This window comes from Podarcis tiliguerta (genome assembly GCF_965153285.1).
Source record: "Podarcis tiliguerta genome assembly, chromosome: 6".
Classification (NCBI taxonomy): Eukaryota; Metazoa; Chordata; class Lepidosauria; order Squamata; family Lacertidae; genus Podarcis; species Podarcis tiliguerta.
This window is the reverse complement of record NC_139539.1, coordinates 77,506,260-77,533,666: the sequence shown is the minus strand read 5'-3', so window position 1 is coordinate 77,533,666 and position 27,407 is coordinate 77,506,260. Positions and strand designations below refer to the sequence as shown.

General features: G+C 42.0%; 1 protein-coding gene and 1 long non-coding RNA gene across 12 annotated transcripts in view; one reads left to right on the top strand and one right to left on the bottom strand.

The window, feature by feature from the left end:
* NTNG1 (netrin G1) overlaps nt 1-27,407 on the bottom strand; it is a 203,985-nt gene that overhangs the window by 50,035 nt on the left and 126,543 nt on the right. For all 11 annotated transcript variants that reach the window (XM_083445199.1, XM_083445196.1, XM_083445201.1 and 8 more), the window contains exons 4-5: nt 22,735-22,907; nt 13,970-13,996 (exon numbers count right to left, since the gene is read on the bottom strand). In XM_083445199.1, the coding sequence (XP_083301325.1) occupies nt 13,970-13,996; nt 22,735-22,907 (200 nt within the window). The remainder of the gene's footprint in view (nt 1-13,969; nt 13,997-22,734; nt 22,908-27,407) is intronic.
* Nucleotides 1,353-5,508, top strand: LOC310679687. Its single transcript, XR_014512474.1, has 2 exons — nt 1,353-1,432; nt 3,291-5,508. It is a non-coding gene; the product is annotated as an uncharacterized lncRNA (long non-coding RNA).

Here is a 27,407-nt window from a genome sequence, read left to right as displayed (position 1 = left end):
GACTTTTAAGGGTGGTTCACATAGTCACTTGGCTGAAAAATGGCCAGAGACACAAACATAATTGATGAATTGGTGTTTGTTTGAGGGTGGTGGGCAGCACATGCTGGACCCTTGCCTAGGTGAGAGTAAATTGGCACCAAAATGATGTTTTTCTATAATAAAAGTGAGGGATATGACTGGTAGTGAGTGACATGTGGTGCTGCACAAGATGAATCTTTAGACAACTAAATATGTTATATGGCCAAAACATACATAGCACATGATATCTGTGATTGGCTCTCCTGATTTTTTCACCTTTGAGAACTTTCACCCATTTTTGAGGGGTGTGGGGAAGAAAGGGGGCGGCTCTCCCTTCTGCTTTTTGCCTTTCAGGCGATCAGGGAGAGGTTCAGCAGTGTGGGAAGAGCAGTTACAAGGATTCTTGCTGTGTTTTGTTGGCTGGCCTCCACCATTTATATTTTCCAATATTGCCTCAGAAAAATGTTTCATTACGACATAGTGTCATCTTCGGCAGCATTCTGGGAAGAAATTGGTGCCCCCCCCCCCCCGTAGCTCCTAGCAAAGCTAAAAAAAAAAAATGGGGGTTGTCTGCCTTAGAAGTCATGAGTTTAACTTCTCCCACCATTGAAATTCAGTCCCCAGGCCCTGAAAATATGGAAACACCTATCCACTTACATAACCTTTGAATGGGTCACAAAAAAGCCCTGGTTATATGTTCCCAGGCCTGTCCACAGTTAAGTTGGACCCTAGAACCTACACTGGCAGAACAGGGGGTGGGGTGGGGGGAATTTGTCCATACAGGAATCAACAGCTATGCTTCTCATAGAATGGAGATAAACATTCTCACTAATACCTGCTAAAGACACAGCCACAACACAGCTACAAGTTGGCAACGCCAGCTGTGACCTATCTTTTTAATCTGATACGTGTTTGCTTCCTCCAGTACCAAGGTGGATAACTCTGAAAACTACTGGCAGATGGGCTTCCCTAAGGCACATGTACAAAGAAATGAGTGACCCCTTTGTTTTTTTCAGAGAAAGCTATGTGAAATCTGTGGGCTCTCAAACCTCAGGAACCAGATTGTTGCTAGAGTGATCAGATGCCAAGGAGGAAAGGGCCTGTGTACCTTTAGCGGTGGTAGAGGAGAGGGATTTCCAGCAGGTGTAACTTTCCCTCACCCCTATCTGACAAGCTGCATCTGCTAAAATTCCCTCTTCTCCACACCTATTAAAAGCACAGGAGTCCCGTCTTTCTCTTCATCTGGTCACACTAATTGCTGCTGCCCTTAGGCCTCTTCCGGGGAAAGAAAGTGAGCACTGGGGTTGCTAGGCAACCACTCCTGGTCTGCTTACCGAGAAGAGAGAAGCAGGAAATTTGTTAAACTATTCCAACTGCCTGCCTCCCTCCTTCATGACAGAGGACTGTGTAAAATGTATAATTGCATACCAGTGTGCCTTAGGCTGGGGTGGGAAACCCTGTGGTCCTCCAGAGGTTGAAGCCCAAATCCCATCAGCTTCAGCCAGCTTGGCATATAGTCGGGGCAGATGGGAGCTGTAACCCAACACCTGCAGCACCCTGTGTCTCTTCCATCCCCTGCCTTAGGCCCAACTCTGGACATTTTAATAATAATCAATCTTTATTACGGTCCAGAGACCCAACAAATCATTACAAAATTTTAATAATATATTTAGTCTTTTCTGAACGTTTATTGCAATACTTATGGTATGATACTTGTAAGCCGCTTAAGGATACCCCCCCCAAATGTAAAGATAGACCATGACCTAAAGTTGACATTATTTTAGCTGATAAGTATGGGCAAAATTCAACTAAGGAGATCTATAAGCAGAAGCCCTGTGCAAGGACTTCTTATTGGACAATGGGGCTTTTCCCCATCCTCCCTCTGTGGTGGGGGTTCGGGAGATGCTCCACCACTTGGGCAAATAAGAGAGTGGGGATCATTTGGTTTAGCAAGCTGAAATGCTCATGCAGCCTGAACATTCTGAACAGTACAATGGTGAAGTCCACTCTTCATTTTCAACTGCTGTTGTTTTTTTTTTTAAACCCTATTATTATTTTTAATGACAATTTTATTGTATACTGGGTTACTGTTCACACTTGTGAACGAACCTGAAACTTGTCCTTTGGTCGGGCTATTTTTCATCAGAAAGGCTTGCCTGATTCTTAGGGCAATGTTCCAAGCAGCACAGTGGCTGTGTCTAGCCACATTTAATTTCCCAGAGCACCCCAGGGCCTGAGAATTGCTTAAGTGTCTGCTGTACAAGGGAGGAGGATGGGAAGCAAACCAGAGTAAGTTGAATCTGCTTCAAGTGATGTCCCTGGCCTGGCCTCTCATTAACCGCTCACCCACCCCACCAGTGGTTCACTGCATTGTGCTATTCCAATTCTCTTCTAGTGCCAGTGTTGGATTAGTAGCGCCCCAATCATCAGATTAAGTTATGCACGCAGCAGCAGCAGAGCTCTGCAAGGATATTCTGAGCTCACCTGCCAAAAAGATGGCTGTGAAGGGATGGGGTTCAGAAATTCAAAAAGTGGCCTGCATTGAAAACATTTTGGGGCATCATAATCCTCATCGATTACTGGTTGGTTTGCAACATAAAAATATAAAATGCATAGCATAACAGCAGAACACCCCATAGACATATTATATATTATAGGGTATGGTTTTCCTAATATAACACCATTTAGCTACCATATTTTTTGCTCTATAAGACTCACTTTTTCCCTCCTAAAAAGTAAGGCGAAATGTGTGTGCGTCTTATGGAGCGAATTCAGGCTGCACAGCTATCCCAGAAGTCAGAACAGCAAGAGGGATTGCTGCTTTCACTGCGCAGCGATCCCTCTTGCTGTTCTGGCTTCTAAGATTCAGAATTTTTTTTCTTGTTTTCCTCCTCCAAAAACTAGGTGCGTCTTGTGGTCTGGTGCGTCTTACAGAGGGAAAAATACGGTATATCACATGGCCACATTCAAGTTTATTTTTTCTTACTGCCCAATCCTAGGTGTGTTTATGCAGAAGTATGCTCCAGATACCTCAGAGGGACTTGCTAGGAAAACATGCCTAGGATTGGGTTCTTAGTTGTCTTAAAGTGAAGACAAAATTCTTCACTTTAAGAGTTTCATTCCATTTCCCACTCTGGCCCACCATTTGCTGCTGAATATGTTTTGAATTGTAGTTCTTCTATAATGACTACAACCAGATCCAGTGTGAGAGTAAATATTGTATTAAAAAGCCTTGCTTTTCTCTCTGTTCTTTTTTTATATATATAAAAAAGGAAACTGTTAAGATCAGCTTACTGATGCAAAAGCTAGAGTCAGGAGAAGTTATAATACGGTGCACAGGAGCTAGGGAAGAGCCCTCAGCAATGTGTGACAACTTTTGTGTGTGAGAAAGGGGAGGTGTAACAGGAGTGTTACAAGTCTCGAGGGTGTCCCTATTTTCATCCATGAAATGCTGGAGGATATGATAACACAGAAATGAAATGAGGTTTTCTTCCCATTTCTTCTTTCAATAGGAACCCCTGCAATGCTTCAGAGATAATCTCATACATCTTAAAGTACAGGAACATAAGACTAAACCTGCTCAATCAGACCAAAGGCCTATGTAGTCCAAGCTTTCTCTTTGTAGCCAGCCAGCCAGATGCCTCTGAGATATCGAAAAAGCAGGACATGAGAGTTACAGCGACTAGCAATCATACAGACATCGTAACTATTAGCTAGTGAAGGCTTTTCCTCTATGCATTTATTTAATCGCTTTCTACAACTGCCTTAAGTTAGTGGCTGTGTCATGTTTCGTGATAGGGAATAAGAGTCAACCTACACAGGCAGCAACAGAATCACTTGGCACAACTTTTTTACTTGGGCTGTACCACTTTCTACTCATGACAGGAGACCTCAGGTGTAGGCACTGTTCTACAAAAAGGAAACTTTCTGTGAATGGTTATGCAAGGCTGATAAAATAAACACTCTGGTAGCAAATCTCAGCGTAGTTTATGGCCAGAATGGTTTCCCTAACACTCTTGAAAGAAGAGTGGGCAGGAGGGAAATCTTTCAGTGTCTCTGAACATTAGCTCTTTGGCAACTTCTGAATCCTCCTTTCCACAGAGCAAAAGATTTCATTTTTGCACAGAGGGACCCAAACTTGAGATCCCACTGTAGCGTATTTTTAAAACCCTGTTGGCCTCAAGTTATGTGGTCGACTTGCTGCCAGATTGACGTAACAGACCACCTTGCAGAATGGTTGTGATATAAGTAATGATTGCTTCCCTTCCCAGTATCTCAGAATTCTAGTAGCAGGATCAGAGCAGTTTAAAAAAACACACTTCAAAAAATTAAAATTAAAAAACCCTTTTTAAAAAAGAAAGTTTCATTTGAAACCGTCTGGTTTTAAAAAAATGCTAGCATGACACAAGCATGCATTATGTAACTAGGAGCTAATAATGCAATTCTAACCATGTCTACTCAGAAGTAAATTCAGCAGACCTTACTCCCAGGTAAGTGGGGTTAGGACTGTAGCCAACAGGACTGTTTCTTATGGGTATGCTTTATTTAAAATGAGGGTGAATGTAATTTAAAGTGTAACAACCCAGCATTTAGCATATGATATCAGTAGCATTTTTCTCTGAATATAGCTTTTTTACTTGGGACGGAGGTGCTGGAAAAGCTTTTCTGTTGCTGCCCCCTCCTTTTTACTTCATTCTCTACAAATCTTTTTCCATATCTGGTTAATTAATGTATGTGTGCAGTATAAAGTCAATTTGTACATCTCATTAGTGTGAATTATTATGCCGAAGACAACTAGGCTTGCCAATATTGTAATCGATTACCGTAGCTGTGACTTTAACAGCAGCTTGTCATTCAGACATTAGCAAGTGGTTATATTTTTCTCCATGCTGTGAAAAGTGTCACCTGCAGATTATTTTTTGCACACCAAGCAACCACTAAAGCCAGAAGAGGCGGCCTGTCTAGGCTTGTTTTAGCCAGTTGTCAACGTCATAGGCAGTATTATTTATTACTGAGCAAACGAAATGGTTAGGATAACTGAAAATCATCTAATGCAAACAGAAATTATCTTGATTAGAATTACTAAATCAGTAGTATACCCTAGTTTCAACATTTACCTGCAATTGAAGATGGTGTCAAATCAAAGAAAATTATATTGGGTATGTAACAGCTCCCATATGATCACATTTGAAGAAAACAAAACACACAGTTCTTAACAAATACAGGCACCTCCCGATTTGCGTGGGGGTTGAGTTCCAAGTCACTGCGTGCTTGCGTGAAATCATGTGCAATCTAAACACCCCATTCTGCCCCTGCTCTGTTCTGCCCCACCCCGTTGCTCCCTTCTAGTGATGTATTTTATAACGTTTCTGGGTCACTTCCAATTTTAGTGCTGTGTGTGCATGCCTAAAATGGGGGTTGCCTGTAAACAACTCCCTTCACCCTATGTTGCACCCGAAAGGGTGGAATTTGACATAGTTGTAAGTAGGGTATGGCTGAACAGATGGAGGTCTGCTCATGCAACAGGGCTTTCCTTATCTCCCTCAAACCCACCTAAACCTCTTCTGTGATTTCCCCAAACTTCCAGGGAAGATTTAGGAGGTACAGAGGGAGGAGAACAGGGAAAGTTGTATGAGCGGACTTCGTTCCACTTATGCAACAACTTAGTTGAATCCTGGCCTAAGACATTTATGCTTACTTAGGAGTTAGATGCCCTTCAGTGTAATTCTGTGTCTATTTACTTAGATGTAACTCTACCTGAATTCAATGGGACTTACTCTTAGGTAAGCGTACATAGGATTGAGCCCTTAACCCATGGCTTCAGTGACATCCATGCCACACAATGACTCTTGGCCACAATGGATCACTTGTGTGGGGTGGTGACCACCACCCCAAGAATCCCAGGAACTGTAGTCTCTGAAAGGTGCAAGCAGTTGTAGCTCTGTGAAGGACAGTTCCCAGGATTCTCTTGGGGGAAGTGCTTTAAATGTATGTTATGTTTGCAGCTTTAATTGAGGGAAACTTTACATGAACCTCCAGTGGTGCGGGATAAACCACAGTGGCGGCGGCAGCAACCACGTTGCTAACTCCTATTATACATATTGGATCCGACTCCATAAATGGGCCTATCTCCCACTCAACTTAGTGGCAGTTACTTCTAAATAAATATGCATAAGACTGGACTGTTTGTTTGTTTTTAAATCCTTCAGCCTCTAGTGTTGGACGTGGTTCTTGGAGAGCACTTTGCTGAGTGGGCGGCAGGGTTCTTCAGAATTGGTGCCAGCCTTACATACAATATTAATTTATCTATTTCATTGTTTATGAAAAGTATTTATATCCTGTCCTTCACCCCAATGTGGAGTCTATTAATATAGTAGTACAATGACAAATGTCAACATGGCCTGCAAAGTATATTAGGTTTGATATCTTGAGGACTAATTGGAAAACAGTTGTGTGTCCCTGCCCTTGTGTGTTTGTGTGTGTTGTTGTGGTGGTGGTGTATGTGTTGGGATGGGTCCTTTATAGCACCCTGGCCAAACACTGCACCTTCTGTTACCACAATACCCCCAGACCCCCCCCCCCATAATTCCCTGTGGCAGAGGGACTTTGCTATTGGTTGGTTTACCACATTGCCAGCTTTCTAAAGACAACTGCCTTTCACTGTACAAAACAACACTTAGTGATTGCTGATCCACAGCCACTCATGCAGTAAAAGGATAGTTGTTCTTTTTCAAGTGGAAAACATGAAGCAGTAGTAAGCTGGTTTTGAGAATTGACTCTGATATGCTTCCTAACATGGTTTTAGAATGTTTGGCAGATGTTAGAGTACAAACTTCATGCTTCACTTTGGATGGTCATAAGCGTCTATCCATTTTTTGGAGCAAGTCTAAGCAAGGACACCTTTTGGTACAACTGTCTACTCTTAAGCCTTACTCAAACTATTGCCATAAGCAATATTTTCTGAAAAGGACAATCATCAGTTAGTTTTTCCAAAACAACAGCATCATCATATTTCTTGTACAAATACTATATATTATGACCAAAGTAGATATGTCAATTAATACATCAATTTCACTTTCTCATTTTCCCAACCTTAAATTTGGTTCATCCCCTTTCCTTATTTGCAAAATAACAGGGGGAAAAGTATGCACTGGAATTTATCTGCATTTTTGCATCCCTTCTCCTACTAAACACATTTTAACACAATTTTGCCTAATTTATACATTTTCGCAAGCAGTTTCTCCTGATATAATATAGACGTGTATGTCATTTTGCCTAAGATATGTATTTTTGTATCACAATTTTTGGATGGAGAACGGAATGCCACTTGAAGAAAGAGTCACTTAATACTTGGGAAAGTGTAAACTAGATTGCTCACATTAAAATGTGAACCAAATTTCTCCCCTTCTCCTATGTAGTGTAGGAGAAATTTAATCAAGGAAAATAGTGTGGCATAAATGACTGAATCCTCCCTTCCTGAGGCCAGCAGCCAGGAACTGATTTGTCTGCCTATAGCTACTGCTATTACTACATTGACTGTTATTGCTGTTATTTTAAGAGGGAGATCCTGTTCATGGGTCTTACTTGGACCTTCAACTGTGTTTAAAATTTTATCCTAAGTCTGCACCATCTGTCTTACAGCCAATAGGTTGTAAGATATGTGTGTCGTGTCCATGTCTTGTACTCTTTCCATGAGTATTTGGGAAGGTGATTCCTCTGTCTCATCTCCAGTTCCATTTTGCAGCTTCAGATGGTTTGCACAGATGTTAATGAGGGGAAGGGGAGGCCCAGAAGGAAGTAGATTTTTCTTTCTCTTTCTTTCATATACATTTGATTTTCAAGCTTGATTAGAAAAATTGTAGTGGCGTCCTACAGCTTTTGGGTTGCTCTATTGGTCCTGGATTGTGGTTAGCAGTGCTGCCTGCATTCTTGCTATTCAATCTGTATATTGTTATTGTGTGTGTGCTAGACACCCTAAATTCCTGGGTCTAATCGGTGTTAGAATATAATTACAATTTGGTGTTAAAACTGGTGGCTAGACCCATGTGTGTATTTGAGCTATGTACTAGAATAAGAGTTGGTCGACAGTGGAACAGACTCCCATGAGAGGTGGTGGGCTCTCCTTCCTTGGAGGTTTTAAAGCAGAGGTTGGATTACCATCTGCCATGTATGATCAAATTGAGATTCCTGCATTACAGGGGGTTGGACTAGATGGCCCTTGGGGCCCCTTTGAACTCCACAATTCTGAGATTCTCAGTTGAAGGAGAGCGTGTGCCTACTCATTTGCAAATGAGATTTGCCCTTGATAATTTGTCATTCTAATCACTCATTACCCCCAAGCTATGAGTTTTTGACACTATGTACTAGAATACATAGCATTGTCAGAAAGTTCTTCCTGATGTTTAGTCAGAATCTCATTTCTTAAAACTTGAATCTATTGGATTGAGTTCTATCCTCCAGAGCAGAAGAAATTAAGCTTTCTCCATCTTCCATGTGACAGCCCTTAGATATTTGAAGATGGCTATCGTATCTCCTTTCATTCTCCTCTTTTCCAAGTTCAACATAGTGGAACTCCCTCAACCGTTCCTCATAAGGCTTGGTTTCCAGACCCTTGATCATCTTGGCTGTCTTCCTCTGCACACATTCCAGCTTGTCAACATTCTTCTTAAATTGTGGCACCCAGAACTGGACACAGAATAGAATATTACTTCCCTTGATTGGGACACTACACTTCTATTGATGCAGCCTAGAATAGCATTAGCTTCTTTTTTCCCTTCTGCGTCACATTGCTGACTCATGTGAAGCTTGTGGTTTACTAAGACCCCCTAGATCCTTTTCACATGTACTACAGGCAAGCCAGGTGCCTCACCCCCCGTCTTATATTCGCACAGCTGGTTCTTCCTGCCTAACTGTAGAACCTTACATTTGTCCCTACTGAAATTCATTTTGTTAATTTTGGCCCAGTTCTCCAGTCAGTTCAGTGAGCAGGTTCTTAGAATTGGAGATCGGAGTTATGCAACAGATATTGTAAGTAGTAGGCTAGAGAGTGTGTCAGAGAGCAACATTTGAGAACAATGGTTGAGGCGTCCTTAAAACCAAGGCTGCTGTGGCTATGGGAGAAGTTAGAACCTCTTGGGGTGTGAATGCTGTTAACCCCTCCTTCGTAGCCTTGGGTTGTATATATGTATAAATAAGCCTAAAGACACCACAGTTTCCTAATTTTCAAGAGAAAACACTGACCCTGAGTAAGCACATTAACCTCTGGAATCTCACATTGCTTGGAAATTAGGCTAGCATGTAACAATATATATGTACTTAAACACACTACTACGAGTATTCTACAATCTCCAGTATCCTGTGGTCACAAGGAAACTGGACATAAAAAACATGCATTGGAATGCCCTATTGTCTGGAGAAGTGTGGAACATTATTCTTGGTGGTCTGCAGTTTGTTCCAAAGGAGAGGGCCCTACTGTGTTTCTGAAAGAGGTAATTGGAGGGAAAATGACACGACTGCAAACATCAGATTTAATGTCTGCTGACTTTGATTGCATTTGCTACTTCAGTACATTGTTTGTTTCTAAACTCTGACTTCTCTGTCAGCGATAGCTTCGGAGGTGGTAATCACCCCCACAAAACTATCTGTGCATCATGTCAATCCTATTTTCTGCGTAATTGTGCACTTTCTAACAAACTACTTAGCATAATTAGTGTCATGGTGTACTGCGGAATACAGATTAGATGCAGTAGTTTGCTAACAAACAACTAGTTCAAATCAGGGCTTTGAAATTCCAGGAGGGGTGGTGGTTCAGGGGTGATGGCTTTCCTCTACGACGACGAGTGTGGCCACATAGATGTGACAGGCAGTGACGACATTGAGATGGAAGAAGGCAGGGAACCAGAGAAAAATCTTGGCCAAACAGGCAGCGTGCACACAGCAAGGTGCGGTGGTGGGTTCCACTTTGTCACATTTTGTAATAGAGAAGGGTTCATAAGTGGTGGAGTATATCCCAATCTACACTTTACAGAGAATAAGCTAATAGGGTGGTATATGATTGAGAGAGAATTATGGACTGTGGTACTTCACTTGTTAAATAGTACTGTCACTTAAAAAAACCCACAATTTTTTTTTACATGAAATATACTCACTGTATGTAGTAAACCAGTGCACTGGAAGAACAGTTTCAGCACAGTTCTTTCTCTGATGTCCTAGTTTTTGACATGCTCCGGTGTAGTTACATGGGACATGTGAAAAGTATGGCTACTGTCTGAAGTGATGCAGTGCAGTTTCAACCTCATCTACATAATGCATAGAACACCACTGAATTGCTGGTTGAGTGCAGAAAATGTGTAAAAGGCATGAAGGAATGGACTTTAATCTTCAGTGTTCAGCCTCAAAAGTATTTTTGACAGGTTCGTCTATACCATGATTATTTAACGATGGTCAAAGTAAGGTGCTCTGTAGGCATAACTGATCATAAAAGCTTTACAGTATTCTGAAATTGGTTTTGGGACTCATTAATTGCTAACCTTCTCACTATCAGCTATCCCCCCACCCCACCCGCAAGCCAGTGCTGAAAAGATCAGCATTGGAATCAAATGTGCTGGAAATGATCAAAGAACCTCTTATTCAATTGATAGACAACAGCAGGTACAAATGACCTTAATGGGGAAAGCTCTGATTTAATTTTTTGTGTAGATGATCAGAAAGGATGTGTTTACTTAACAACCACTCTTTGCATTGCACTTAAACATTAATGATGTGCTGCTTTAATACAAGATCCTTTGAGATCAAAGTGAATACAGAATTATACATATATGTTACGCACCAATATATACATATTTTATTCTTCCTTGGGCATGCTTTTGATCATCTTAGTCTTATGGATGATACATGAACATCTGTTGCAATGGATTTTCTTTGTATGCTGGATGTTTTGTGTTCATTTTTCCCCTCTCTCCACTAAACTGAGCAAAAGCTCCAGGCATACAGAAGCCAATATACGCAGTTCAGTGTTTTCTAGCAAGCGATATTAAATGCACTACCTGAGAATAATCTATTCCCAGCTGAGAGAGGAAAAACCTCCTGGAATGAACACAAATATTGCATTAGCATAGACAAAAGAAGAAATCACACAGAATCCATTAAAGCAGCCTGATGTTATTAATCTTGTTTGGCATGTGTGTGTGAACACACACAATTTGCAGTCCAGTGAATCTCAGTAGATCAGAATGGGGAAAACACTGGGTTGTATCCACTGTTAGTCCTACTCAGAGCACACCCACTGAAATTAATAGGCATGTCTAATGTAGGTGCATCAATTTCACTGTGTCTCCTCTAAGTATAACTTGGATGCAACCCTCTATTATTTATGAATGATATTTTATGCATCAAAAAGTGTTCATATTTGAAAGAACACTTGTTGAAGTGAAACCTATTCCATATTTCCTCTTAAGGGTATCTAAAAGGGATTATTTGTGAACTAAGGCTATGCAACAATTTTGAAGAAGCCATATTTGTCAATAGTCACCTGACCACCTGTACAAAGCAGGAAGTACCTCCAGGAGAGCAGGCAAGGTTGATTGCCCACCCCACCCCACCCTTTGTAGGGACTAACAGATAACATGAGTACTGATTATTTTTGGTAGGCCTGTGACTTGGGCGGGCTCTGAAAGGTTAGCACAACTGAAACAATTCCCTTTTTAGCAAAGGCAATTGATACTAACTACACCACTGCTAAAAGTGTCAAAATTCAAAGAGGTCAGCAATGCATCCTTTCAGTTCATCTTGGATTAATCCAAGTCTATATGAGTTTCCCAATTAAGAGTCCAAGGCCAACATCTGCTGATGCTCAGAGATGGCGAATGCAGTGAAGAAAGCTATATGGGAGTGTAAAGTGAATGTCACAACCACACGAGTGCATGCAAGACAATACCAACAGTCTGTAGCACAAGAACTATTTTTACCATTTATCCATTTCTGTTAGCTATGGCAATGGATTTTTGTTTGGCTACGAACCATAAGATTTCTCCCCTGGCTTCCTTTAGGCTCCTCCCCACTTTTCTTTGCATTAAATAACACAGCCAGATTCATTGTCAGGGCTTCAAACCACTGTGCATTTGCAGTCAGAACTATGCTGAGGAGGATACTAGGGCAAGAAAAATACATAGCACTTTTCTCCTGCATAATGTTAACACTAATTTCATTGCAAGGGAAATGGCTACTTTAACATTTAAGCCAGTGCAAAAACGGACAAAGAGCACCACATGCATTCATGACAAGGCTAGTTTTGAATGCATTTAGCATGCTATGTGGTGCTTAACAAATCAGCCCTAAGCCTATTTATGAGCTGAAGAAAACTGAGGTGACTTATAAATGCATGGTCAGGCCTCTCAATTTAGAAGAAGAAATGCGGCTGATAAATTATCAGCTCACTGTTTTTCAGCCGGATGTCAGGTATTGCAAATCTTCTGTCGGTAGTTAAGAAATGCATAAGGGTCCTGCATAGCACAAAATCTGGACACAATCCAGCCAACGTGGATTTAAATCCCATTCGTTTAAAGCATGTGCTTAACTCTCCTGTTGAAGTCAGTGGCATTTAAAATTGAGAGTAGCTTGATCTGACTAACTTGTTTAAAGCTTGTGCTGAAAAGAAATAATACGATTCTTCCTAGCATGGCTGCAGAGATCTACCAAGGCCTGTTTCTCTCTTTCCTACTTTGGTGTAAGGTAGATCACATGCATCACAGCATCATGGAGAATAGAAGGCCTGTGCACACTTTTCACATTCTTTGCTAGTTTCTAATTTGCATAACATACAGAGTGAGAAGGGAGGATTTAGGAAGTGAGCACAGACTCCTCTTTCCCCATAATGCTCTCCAGCACTGCCTCTACTTAAGCCAAGATAGAGAGAGTGAAAATGGGGCTCTATTTAGCCCTATGGGAATTACTTTTTAACCCTATGGAGTTCATGGGGATTATGCTGCCTATAAGCACTGCACTTGCATTAAAAAGGATTGTTCCCAAAGTGCATATGCTGCGTTTCCCATGTCACTACTTTACTGTATAAGACATTCAGTGACTGAGTAGACTTTATCAGCACTTGGGATTCTTTAGCATAAAGTTCCAAATTTATTTACAGTGAGATCATGCCAGATTTCTTAAGTAAAACCTTGAGTATCTGACCTAGGGTAAAAGTGAGATAAGTTATACATGTAGAAAAGGTGTTGAATAGAAATACTTATTTCAGGGTCAAGATGCCTTCAGTTTTCATCTTTTATTTATTGTCTAGAGAAGGGCATTCTATAAATCTTCTCTAGCAGGAGTTATTGGCCTCATCTGCATGTAACGCTAAGCAAAACCATGATGTAGCTGGATGATCAAGTGTATGGTCACCCAGGAGGAAAATCATGTCCATTTTGCTTATCCTCCAGTCCTGGAAAATGATAGTATTGCCTTATCAGATATCTATGCCACCCTTCAAAGAAAAATTAACAGGGTGGTTTGCAGATTTGAACCTAATTAGGAACAATTACAATAAAATATTCAATGTAATCTGGACTGGCTATAGTGAAGGATCTGCAAATACAGTCCTGGCAGTTTGAATAGTAGTTGGTTTCCTCTGCTGTGCTTGTTTGAAAGAAATAATAAAGGATTCTGCTTTCATTCACTTTCAAACTTGAAAAATATTAGATGTGTATCATTTGAAATCCCTTAATTTGCAAAAAATGTCTGTTTAGTGATCACAATCTGCATTGGCTGTTGCGTTATGAGGTGTGTTCCTCTGAACATAAATATCTATGATGTGCAAATGCAGCAGGAGTATTAGTAATATTTCTCCAGTTACCACAACTGCAGGTTTCAGGGAGAACAGAAATAGATGTTGGAAAAATAGATTTTCAGAGGCTGAACAACAAGCAAAGCTGGCCTAAGTCTGTTCTGTATTACTTACTACCAATGCTGGAAATACTGGGCATACCTGAAAGAAAAGAGAGAATTTTGGTTAGGGATGCAGATATATTGATGTATATTTTCTATTACTGCATCAGTAGACTTCATTGTTATAACAGCACCACCAAGGGCAAGTTCTGGCCAAAGGCAAACATTTCACAGTCCCATTGAATTCTATGGGTGAATGAAGCACATGTTTCTGAACTTTAAAAAGTGTTTAACTGTGCCTCCACCACTTGTTAAGTTCATCCAAATCTTCCATGTGTAAGGGCAAAGTGGAACAGTTAACAAAGAAATAATTGTTTCTGAAGATTCTGGGTTTCTGTGCAGCTATTACATTACATTAAATTAAATATAAGCCATTTGCAAGCAACCAAGCAAATAAACATATTTGTCTTGCTTTCAGGCAAAAATTGTATTTCATGTTTATGTAGGTAATACAACAAATATTGCCATTGTTGCAGTATGGATTTCTTTGGCCATCTGTTGATAATTGTTTACTGTATTATAGTTACCTTTTGTCTTTGCTTTGAACCTACTAGAGTTAAACCACATTGTGTATATACATGCGTGCGTGTGAGAGAGAACATATACCGTATTTTTGGCACCATGGTAGCTCATAATGATCTTTGTACTACTCTCAAGTTCAGTTAAAGTTGGGGAGTTGTCCATTAATACCTTTGAATTCTGGATTTTGAATAGAGCTACTGAATATGTAGATGAGCATTTTTCTGCTCAGAGGTAAGGCTGTTACTCTAAGAAAGGAAACAATTCTTTGTAACTGCTTGCAAAATGCTCAAGTATCTTGTAGTTTATAAATATTTCACTTGCTGGCTTTAGAAAGCAACAGGATTTTTTTTAAAAAATCAAATAAAAATATCATTTGAAGTCAGTTAGTCATCCCGCCTCTAATTTCTTTGCACTTGCAGACAATATCATGCTAGGAAAACAGCCAGCTAATGATCTCATGCAATCGAGCATTTTTCAAAATGACCTTATTCTCAATGAGGTTCAGGTGCTATGTAGGAGGCTCCACAGTGGTTAATACATGCCAGAACTTGTGGGCGTTTGGGAATGTTATTTATGTCCAACGTGTGAGAAATCACTGGAAATTGCAAACAGAGCATACGTTCCTCTCATTAACCTTCATTATCTGTATCACAGCTATTTGGCTTTCCTGTTTCACAATTTGGTAATGGCAACAGCAAACTCCTCAGTATTGTATTATGAAGGGTGGCTTGTCCTCAGTGGTGGCTGCTGACTACTAGGCTGGTGCAGGTGGAAGACAGGGCAGAGGCAGAGGACAGAGCAGGTAGGCAAAGCCAGGGTTAAAAATTGACAGGGGTTCACTTTAAACAGAGGCACAGACACATTTCACACACACACACACACACACACACACACACTTAAGGTAGTGGGGAAGGAGAAAGGGCAGGGGATGTGATGGGAGAGTAGGATAGATGTTAAGGGATGGAGAGGGAAGAGTGAGACTAGGGGCTGTGATGTTGAAGAAATATTGAGGTTAGAGCAGCGGTTGTCAAAGGGTGTGCTGCACTACACTGGAGAGGATAGCAAGTGTGTTGGGAAGATTCAAGGACAAAGAAACATTTAAACATTTTGGTGTAGTATAACATTCTATAACTATCATCTATATCATCTATCTGTCTATCAATCTATCTATCTATCATCTATCTACCTATCTCTATCCACCCACCCACCCATCCATCCATCTACAGTCATACCCTGGATCCCTTGCGAGTGAAATTTTTTGGCTCCCAGTCGCCGCAAACCCGGAAGTGAGTGTTCCGCTTTGCAAATGTTCTTTGGAACCGGAACACCCTTGGTTTCCAAACGCTTTGGAAGTCGAACAGACTTCCAGAATGGATTCCATTCAACTTCCGAGGTACCACTGTATATTAATTTGCAGAGCATGGCTAGATATATTTTCAAAATGACAGAAAAAGCATCAAGCGATACTGAGGACAAACCTAGTTGTTGTTTATAGTTATATCTTGGGAATGATGCATGTTCTTATTTAACTGCATTGCTTTATATTTCTGGATGTCCCACGATCATATTATGAAGCTGTTGCATTCTATGTTACAAATCAAGCACCGCTAGTTGTTGTTTCTTTTTGTTTTCCAACGTAGTTCTTAGCAAGGGAAAAAAATTGGTGTGGCGTGAGCCAACTTTTCATTATGCAAGAGTGGCCCAGAGGGGGAAAAAAGTTTGGAAACCACTGGGTTAGTGTGTGGGGAATGAGAGAACCAGGGTGCGAGGAGGCAGAAACAGGGACTAGGGGATGTGAGGGGCCAGAAATAGCAATACTAAAGAGGAGAGGAAAGAACAAGGGCCCAGGAGCTGCAGAAACAGAGAGGCTAAAGGGTGGGGAAAGCTTTTCTGTGCTCCAGTTCAGCAGTAAAGAACAGGTTTTCCTGGGGAATGCAGTGGGGCAAGTGGACCCATACCTGGAAAGCATGGGGCAAGTGGAAAAACCTCTCGGTCCCATGCTTTTTAGGCTTCGGACAAGTGGAAGCGTGGAAGAGCCCAATGCGATTGGCTGAAAGTTTCCTCCAAGTGGCCATTTTTCATTGAGATTGGAAACATTTGCCTGATCATAACAGTTATTTGCATCAAGTGATTCCTTCCATTCCAACACCCACAACCAATATACAGTGGTACCTTGGGTTAAGTACTTAATTCGTTCCGGAGGTCCGTTCTTAACCTGAACTGTTCTTAACTTGAAGCACCACTTTATCTAATGGGGCCTCCTGCTGCTGCTGTGCCACTGAAGCACAATTTCTGTTCTTATCCTGAAGCAAAGTTCCTAACGTGAAGCACTATTTCTGGGTTAGCGGAGTCTGTAATCTGAAGCATATGTAACCCAAGGTACCACTGTACTGCACTGTAACATGCAAACATGCTTTGCAGGAGGAGGCGGAGGGGAAGAAGATATTTTACATGCATCCAGCTCTTTGTGCGATGAGAGTTGTTGGATAAAAAAGTCCCAAAGAAAACTGGTTTGCATCAGGAACACTGATGCTTTAGCTGGTAGAATATATTTATAATGAGTTGCAAAGAAAAATACACAAACAAATAGCTGAATGGTTTTCCGAGGCAGCTAAATGTCTCAAAATTATATACCATGCATTAAGAACTGTTAATTATATTATTAAAATAGCCAGTTTGCATTGCCAGTTTCCAGTGCCAAAATAATAAATCACACCATACAATCAAGGCAGCAAGTAAACCCAAACAGTGTTGCAAAAGCAGAGAAACAAACAAAAGAAACCCAAGTAAAAGTTTCTGCAATAATGTTACAATATGAAAGGCTTCCCATAGGCAAATAACACTCTATTATTGAAACCCTGGGTTCCTGTGAGATTATCTGCAATGCAGAATAAGTTTCTTATCGCTACACCTATGGGCAATGCTGTTTTCTCACCTGTGGGGAAGTATACTTAGCAGCATGGCTGGCATAAGGGACAGAGTAACCTTTGTACAAATGAAAGCCAAATTCAAGGTTGGATGGATTGTCATGATTAGGAGCAAAGCCATCCCTCTCTGAGCCTATGTGTCTAAAATCAGTTTGGTTTGTTACATTTGTACAAGTTTGCTTGTTAGATACCGGAAATGATACAAAATCACAGGTGAGGCAACGTGAGATTGCAATCAATCTGGAGGGGTCCCCCCCCCCCAGTCACATTGCCTAATAAATGCCCATACTACATATTTTGAGACAAATATACTACACATTGTCCCCCTTTATGTCAGTAATATACCAACTGTGAAAAATCCAAGACCTCAAGAAATCTGAGGATATCAACTCCTCTTCCACTTCCCCCCTACCAATTTGTTTGTCTAGGGTAGATCACATTGTGCTTCAAGCAAAGGGACAGGCAGAAAACAAAGGAGAACTGTACCAGATTTTAGCTGAGCTTGACAGCTCTGTCAGACACCAGGACCTTAAGATTTATTGTGTGGTAGTCAACGTTCATGACTGATGAAAGTCTGAAGGTACTTGCTCTTATCTTCTGAAAACACTCCAGATTTCACCCACAACCCCACTTTAGTAGAAATTTGATGGTGTACAAGAGATGCAGGAAAACTCCGCCTCTGATCATGTTTGAAAATCCCTTTAGTGATACCTCTGCATGCTAAGTATTTGTTTTAGATTTGTGAAGTATATATTGCATTGCAAGAGCTTGAGAGTGTCTATGTATAAGAGGGACTCTATCATTAGGGAGACGCCTGGACAGCTGCATAAAGGATGTAGGATGCTCCTGTCTACAAGGAGCAACTGAGAGGCAGAGCAGAGTTGGATGCTGAGGAACTGTGTTTTTCCATGCAGCATCACTCAAGCTGAGTGATTCTGAAGCCTTTTCTAGGCTGTGAATTTTCTGTGCGAGGAGGGAGGGGGGAATCCTGTGAATTTCAAAATGTATCGTGAACATAGCTTTAAAGTATTAACTCTGTGATCCAAAGTGTCTGTTTTTCTAAAAGTTAATGCTCTTACAAAATGTTTTTCTCTTCTTTTTGAAGGTTCACTCCCCCCCTGCCTGGTAGGAATTTTATCATAATTTCATGCCCTCCCTGCCCACACTTCATGGTTTGTTACTTAGTCTATTACTTTCACATTAAACTTGATAAGGTCCTGCTTCCTGTGATATTCATTTTGGAGGTTTGATTGCTCACAGCTGCTGCTTTGAAGTGCGAGATAACATTCGGAACATGGCACATTGCTGCTGTTTTTTCCCTTTAACTTTTCATTTAGCTGCGGCACATAACCCTGTTTCTTCAAAATAACTTTTCAGTGAATGGTTATTTCCAAAGCCAGATTTTTTTTTTTTACTTTTATACAGGGCAAAACTCTGGACTTTTTATAAAAAGCAACTAATAACTTCTACTCCAAAAAGGTTTGATGGCTTATTCTCTGCTTGCTCCTTTCTCCCACCCCTCTCCCTCTGAGGGATTTAGGTACATAAGTCAAATTAGCAAGGATCCGAGTTAATGTATAACTCGCTTGCCTGCATGGCAGAACAGTTTCATGGATTTCTTGCTTTTTTATGTTCCTTTCTTCTTTTTGTACCTCTTCCTGTCCCCAATCTGAAGTCTGTATTGTGCTGCTCTCAATACTATTAGTCAGAGGGATGAATGTGCATGAAATGATCCAGCCAAAAGCTAAGCACTTATAAGTCCCATTGATTTAAAAGAGAGAATTAAGCACCAGCTTTAATCTCTCCCATTTAAACTGTTAGGACTTCAGAGTACTTAACTTTGGCTGTATCATGCTCATCATTTTCAAATAACTGAATATTAGTACTTTTGGTTAAGCATTTATCCTGGTCCAGCAAGCAGACCATAATACTGGGTGCCATCCACACATGCAAAAAGAAGTTCCTGTGTGAAGACCTCACAGTAGATGAAAAGCACAGTGTACAAGCTTAACATAACTGGATCCAAGTAACGATCATTGGATGTGGGTTTTACATGGCCGTTTGGGGAACAGAATAAGGCATGTACTGTATACCAACGATCCATGAATGTAAATAAAAAAAAGAGGAGCTCTTGAGACCATACACCACACTTGAATCTAACCCAGCATCCAATGCCGGGCACAATCCAATTACACAGTAAAGTGTAATGATGTGCATGGTAGTGAGGCTAGTCTTTGTAAAAGCGAGAACTGAGAAAAGCAAGCCGAATGAGGTGTGCGTGCGTGTGTGTATGTGTATGTGAAGGTGAAAATGAGGGTGCAAAGGGAGGCTTGCAGAAAAGAGGGAGCAGGGGGGAATGGGGGTGCAGATGAAAGCAGGGGCATGAATGTGTCTGCAGAATAGGAGAGGATGGTTGCTTCATAATGGGGGGAAGGTGAAAAAGGTGCCTAGTGGTTGCAATGTGAGAGAGGAGGAATATTCAGGAGGCTACCATGGTGGCTGTGTGCAAGCAGGGGGTGCTGCATAAAAGGAAGGGTGAGGACAGGGGGGTGAAAATGGGTGCAATGCAGGGCTGCAGAAAAGTGGCATCAGAAATGGAGCAGGGAAGGTGAAAAGTGAGCTTGTTCGTTGCATGGGGTAGGAAGGGGAAGCTCTAGGAGATTAATTGTGGGGTTGGCGAGCAAAGCGAGCAGAGATGCGGCACCTAGTAATACCATAGAAACAAACTCAAGCAAAACCACTGGTCTTCTGTGATGACCTATTTGTGACAAGGAATAGCTCACAGGCAGTTGTTTATCATGGTTAGGCAGCAGCTGTAAGATATGCCCTGTTACACTTGGCTGAATAGGATTCTTGATGTCATATTATCTATGTCACAGACGAAACTGTTTCTGCATTTTTATTTGGCGGTCTGTATGCCTCTGTTAGGGACGCGGGTGGTGCTGTGGTCTAAACCACAGAGCCTAGGGCTTGCCGATCAGAAGGTCAGCGGTTCAAATCCCTGCGACGGGGTGAGCTCCCGTTGCTCAGTCCCTGCTCCTGCCAACCTAGGAGTTCGAAAGCACATAAAAGTGCAAGTAGATAAATAGTTACCACTCCGGTGGGAAGGTAAACGGCATTTCCATGCGCTGCTCTGGTTCGCCAGAAGTGGCTTAGTCATGCTGGTCACATGACCCGGAAGCTGTATGCCGGCTCCCTCGGCCAGTAAAGCGAGATGAGCGCCGCAACCCCAGAGTTGGCCAGGACTGGACCTAATGGTCAGGGGTCCCTTTACCTTTACGCCTCTGTTGCATGGAAGTATGAACTTGCGCAAGCTAGTGTAGGGCAGTGGAAGTAATAGTTAGGGAGCAGTTAGCAAACTAACTTTGGCTCAGAGTAAAGGTAAAGGTAAAGGAACCCTGACAGTTAGGTCCAGTCGCAAATGACTCTGGGTTTGCGGCACTCATCTTGCTTTACTGAGGGAGCCAACGTTTGTCCACAGACAGTTTTTCCGGGTCATGTGGCCAGCATGACTAAGCCGCTTCTGGCGAAACCAGAGCACCGCACAGAAATGCTGTTTACCTTCCCGCCGGAGCGGTACCTATTTATCTGCTTGCACTTTGACATGCTTTTGAACTGCTAGGTTGGTAGGAACTGGGACCGAGCAATGGGAGCTCACCCTGTCGCAGGGATTTGAACCACCAACCTTCCGATCGGCAAGCCCTAGGCTCAGTGGTTTAGACCACAGTGTCACCTGTGTCCCTTTTGCTCAGAATAGGCCCATTTAAATGAACATCCAACTTAGGTCCATTCATTTCAATGGGTTTAGTCTGAATATGACCGCAGATGTTTGGCTCAACTCCCATCAGTCCCAGCAAGAAAGGCCAACGGTCAGGAACAATGGGAGTTGTAGAGGGCACCACATTGACTACCAATGAGGTTGGGGTGTTGGACTCCAACTGGAGACACCCAGGTTCAAATCCCTGCTCAGCCATGAAGCTCACTGGACCCTGGGCCACTATTTCAGCCAACCTACCTCACAGGATTGTTCAAAGGATAATATGAGTGGGGGAAACAACGGACATTGCCTTGATCATGTTTGAGGAAGGGTGGGATATAAATGTAATAGTTTACACCAGTGGTTCCAAATCAGCTTATTACTGAGGTCCCCTTATTTTTAAAAAGCCAAGCCACGGACTCCTTACTTTTGAAAATTTTGATAACTCCATGGTTGTTACCTCTGCAAAGCAACTTTCTGAACAAAATGTGGGGTAGCCCCTAATAAGCAAAGGATTTTAGGTATACTAAAAAAAACAGACTAGGTGTGGGGATGAGGGAAGGAGCAGTCCAGAGATCTGGCAGGTGAAGGAAGGAGAGGAAGCAGAGTCACCTTCACTGCATGGTTTGAGTGGGAAGGTATGGGGGTGCATCAGGCCGCCTTCAGTGGCAGCCAGTGAAGATGTGCATCTACTGTGGCTGCTGCTGCTTTCCTGCTGACTGAGGGAAAATGCTCCACCTCAGCGCCAGGGGAAGGTAGTGCCTGGTGCCTTGAAGTGAGGGCGATCAGCTGCTCTGTTCTCCATCAGCGTGAGGGGAAGGCAGGGCCTTGCAATCGGCTGCCCTGCCCTCCCTCACACGAGCAGCAATACATTGCTGTGTATTGCTGGGTCAAAATCATTATTGCGGTGTGATTTCAAAACCGATTTTGGCTAACTTATTGAAAAATCTCACAAGACCATAAAATCTGTGATATTACCGGGCAAAAATGACAAGAATTTAGTTGGGGAGAGGCAAGGGATGGGGCCATGGACCCCTAATTGGGAACCACTTGTTTACACAGTGATTCTGTTATAGGCTTATCATGTTCTCTTATCATGTGAACAGGAAATGAACAATAGAAATTTCAAATGACCAAACTACATTAAGAATGCCCAAAGAATGAGATGTTGGCATTCCACTGAATGTGATAGCAAGTATGAAATATGTGGAGAAGGAAATTTGGCACTTACATTTATTAAAAAGCTACATATGAGTGGATATCACAAATTTGAGGTTATTTTAAAAAAGACACCAGGCAGGGCTGGGTTTTTTAAAAGTTTAGCTTCTAATCCTTTGCACACTTACCTGGGAATAAACCCACCAAACACAGTGGCAATGGGCATGTTCATTTGCTCCCAAATAAACACGCACATGACTGGTTAAAGTTCTATTACTCCTTTAAGCTATAATGTTTTAGGATGTTTTGAGTTTGGCTGATGTGCTCTCTTAGGATCATTTTTTTTACCCACAAGGCCAGAGGCCAAAACGTATCATCACTACCATGGCAGTTCTGCTGTGCACAAGTACTCACAGATATTTGCCGTGCCCTTAGGAATGGGAAGATATGAGCCTGCACTCCAAGGCCGGCCCTGATAGTTCTTCTTGCATTTCCCACAGTCTGGGCCTGTCGTGTTGTGCTCACATTCACATAACAATTTTTTGTTTTCTTCTCTGCAGCCGGTGGCATGGAGATTACACTTGCACCTAACAAAAGAAAAGGCAAGGTGTTATCACAAGTGGAGATTTCATTTCGGGATGTTGTGCTCCAAACTGAAGACCAGCTCTTGGCAAGAAACATCTACATAACAAAACACCCTGCTCTTGTTGTTGCTGGTTTAACTTCTGTTGGTTTGTTGTTGTTGTTTTTTTAAGCCTCCCAGCACTGTTTCCAATTGCTTTCATACATAAATGCTGTGACAGTTGGATATTGCTGTTTGGTGTGTACTAATCAAACAAAAAGTAACTACATCGAAACTTTCAGATCTGGTTCTCTTAAGCCCTGTGCTCAAATCAACATAGCTCCTTATAATTAACAATTGTATATTATATCCCAATCCTACGAAGAACAAACTTAACTAAAGACTTAACTGGCTTAAACTGTAATTCCTCCATCTCCAGAAAGCTTGGAAATTGGGAGGTCTGTGATGTGAGTGTATAGCAACGAGGGATTACCAACAGGGAATTCACTGAATGTCTCTGAGCTATAGCACCCAGACCTGTGCAGAGGAGGAGGGGGGCAGCTGAGTATACTTGCCCCAGGCCTCAGAGGGCTAAGCTGACCAGAGGCCTGCTGGACTTACACAGTTGTGCCAATCCCTGTGTCTCCCGGTCGTCCTAGGCCTTAGACAAACTCTGCATGGGCCTCATAGCACCTGGGACTCTGGGAGTGTGTGTGGGGAGGGGGAGGCCTGACAGTTCTAAGTGGCACCAAACTGAAAGAGGCTTAGTGAAAGCAGCTTCCAAAAATTCTCCATCCTATATGCAGGTGACAAAAAGCGGGGAGGGCATTTTTTGAAATACTATCTTTTGGCAAAGCTGCAAGATTCTTTCACTTTTGGTGGGCAGGGGGCAAAAAAGAAAAAAGGAAGAAGAAGAAGTCTCCTCGGATAAATCTCCACTCAGTTCATGCTAAATGAAACTCCATTGTTTGTTAACACTGGTGGACGGAAGAGGCAATGAGCTATGAGAACAGGACAGGAAGCTCTAAGGGCCAACCTCACTGCATTATTGTGAGCTGGAGGGGGGGAATATGGTGATCAAGTCAATAGAATTCTGTTTCCCCACCCCTTTCAGAATGAAATGGGACTTGCAAAAATGCTCTTATATGCAACTAACTTGATCCGGAAACTTGAGCTCTTAACCATCATACCATGACCACCTCAAGGGAAACCTCAATAAGTGGTTTGGAAAAGTTCTGGTTATTTTAATTTTAGACATTGGCCCCAGGCTATTTGGGCAAAAAATAAAACAAAATAAAAAAGAACAATGTACAGTATTCTACTGTGCTATAAGTATGCAAATTGAAATGGACTGAACCAGAATATGGACCAAAGTCCTTTAATGAACCCAAAGCCTCTTAACGAACACCCAAAAATCCCCCAAGAACTGAAGATGCGTTCAAAATGAAAAAGCTCGTTTTATCAGCATGAAAGCATTGTTATTTCTTTCCAGTAGATGTCAGAAATGGTTTAAAATCGCCTTCAGTTACACGTTGGAGAGGTGCCCAGGTATTTAGCAACTCTGGTTGATTATTTTCCTAACGATTTTACATCCGGTGGTTGGAAAGATTCTTCTGTGGGCATTTGTCACCTGTTCCATGGAGTGACTAGTAATTAGAGCAAGGCGGAAGGAGCAAGCATTTTTTTTTAAAAAATAGCAAGTGCAAATGAACAGCTGCCAAACCTGACTTCCATTTAAGGGAAATTTGACCTGAGGCAAGTAGCAACCCACACATATATCCTCAGGGCAAAGCCAACTTATGGCATCTTTAAGGAATTCAGGATAATGGCAGATAGAATTGGTAACCTGGTACATGCAGTTTGCATTTCATCTGTGGCTTAAGTAAATGATACTCTCAAGAATGGCTGCTACAATACCTCATTCTAGCTGGAAATATTAACAAACACCTTTTTCCCTTTTAATTAAAATGGGTGTGCAAGGGTGGTGGGAAATCCCTGTAAACAGGTTTATAAATGAGGCTCCGCTAAGCAGAAAGTTTAATTGTTCTATATTAGTGGTGCTAGATTCCCTGATAAAAGGCTTGTTTTCTTCGCACACATTTACAGAACGGCTTTAAATATAAACAAAATGTAAATATGCTTTAAATATAAACAAAAACACTGCTCAGTTCCTGACAAAAAATAAAAAAAACTGATTAAAATAGGTAAAGAATGGAAAATCCGGAAATTGGAGAGGTTGTATGAGGTGTTATGAATGAAGAGTCATCAGATATTTTGTTGCCTGATATGAAGCCCAGATAAGGGACGCGGGTGGCGCTGTGGGTTAAAGCCTCAGTGCCTAGGGCTTGCCGATTGAAAGGTCGGCGGTTCGAATCCCCGCGGCGGGGTGCGCTCCCGCTGTTCGGTCCCAGCGCCTGCCAACCTAGCAGTTCGAAAGCACCCCTGGGTGCAAGTAGATAAATAGGGACCGCTTACTAGCGGGAAGGTAAACAGCGTTTCCGTGTGCGGCTCTGGCTCTCCAGAGCAGCGATGTCACGCTGGCCACGTGACCCGGAAGTGTCTTCGGACAGCGCTGGCCCTTGGCCTCTTTGAGTGAGATGGGCGCACAACCCTAGAGCCTGTCAAGACTGGCCCGTACGGGCAGGGGTACCTTTACCTTTATGAAGCCCAGATGGCACCCCCCCTACACACACACACACACACACTTTAAAAAACCTTGAACATAAGAAGAGCCTACTGGATCAGGCCCATGGCCCATCTAGTCCAGCATCCTGTTCTCACAGAGGCTAACCAGGTGTATATTGGAAGCACAACCAATTTGGCTGTGAGTCCTGGAAGACCTGGTCTTACCGGGTTTTGTTGGGTGTGCTGCTCTTTTTTTGTACCTTTCTTTTAGAACTTGTTCTTTTATGTGGAAATTGTTCAGATTGGCTGTGTCTTTTTTAAAAAACGTATGCATGTATGAAGGCAGGATCCGAGCACAGATCTGCCATTGCATTTTTGTTCTACCAGTACTGCTTTTCCTTTCATTCCACTGAGTTTTCAAATAACAGATTTCTATGTTCAAAATGAGTAAGAAAACCCACCACATTCACGGCTTTGATTTCTAAGAGTTGGAAGAGCAAAGTCAAAAAGAAACAGACCTCATAGAGGTTTGCAAGAGCTCCTGTTAAAATATTATGAAAGCACCATGGTCGGGATAAACTCTCAGCAGAACCCACCTACTCTCACAAGCCCAAAATTTAGTGGCATAGCACACAACCTGCATGCAAAAGATCCCAGTTCCAGTTCCCAGGACTCCCATTTAAAAGGGAAAGACCATTGCATTAAGTCCTACATAATAGTTACTGGAGTAATAGTCTCTAATGGTGTTAAGGAGCTCAAGGTGCTCAAATGCTCCTTCCTCTATGCAGTATTCTGGAGGTGCAAACACAGGATGAATTAGGACTATTTGTACCAAAAGGGGCTATGGATAAGATGCATGCTTCCACACTTGTGTGATATGAGGGTGCATGTAAGGCAACTGTCGTGTTTTTGACTACACAGCAGTAGTCAAATTGTTGTAAAAACAGCAAACAGTCCTGCAGCCCCAGCACGCTCAGTCTATGTGATCTGACAGGCAAAATGTGTACAAACAACTTTGCTTACATTCACATGGATGTGCATAAGTTAACAGTACCAAAAGGAGTTCTTGCACCTTCCCCTAGTTAATACAGCTAATTACCAATGGGTGCTGGAGAATGTGAAATGGTTTGTGTATTGCCCTATAAACGGACAGTGCTTCTATGTAACTTTCATATGTAACATGCATATTGCCCCTGTACTGAATGAAGACACTACTTGGCCAGTTTATGCAGTACTCTGTCGACATTACCCACTTGTGCACATTCTCCAGCATTCCTCGGAAGCAATGCATATTGCCTGGGAAATGTGCAAACTCACCTGTTCATGCTATCTGTGTGTTCACAGGTAGGGGATTGGACTAGATGACCGTCGTGGTCCCTTCTAACTCTACAATTCTATGCATCTATGCTCAGCGTTTTAATGTGACTGCGCATGTTAGTGGTGTTTCTGCACATTCTTCACTGCACTTATATTAGGTACACTGCATTAGCTACAATAAATGAGGCTCTGCTAAGTCACATACATATTTGCAAAATAAAAATAAATTCTACGCCTTGAGACTTGGGGGGGTGGGCGCAGGCTTACAGAGATTGGCAGGGAAAGCCAGAAGCTTCTTCTTCTTAAAGGCTTTTGTTGCAATTAGTTATCATGGCTTCTTCCTTCAGTCTTGTTCTCCCGGACAACTAATCTCTGAAGTAGCCAGCACAGGCTTGGTGTTTTGGATCACTGTTTGTCTCATGCTCCAACACGACCTCCTTCGTTCAGCCTCAACAACATTTAATTTCTCATTCAGTTAAAACAAAAAGGACATCAGGAGGACGCAGATGAATATATTCAGTTTAGGGGAGAATTCCCTTTGACCTGAATAGGTTGTGATTTCATACAACAACCACCGTAAACG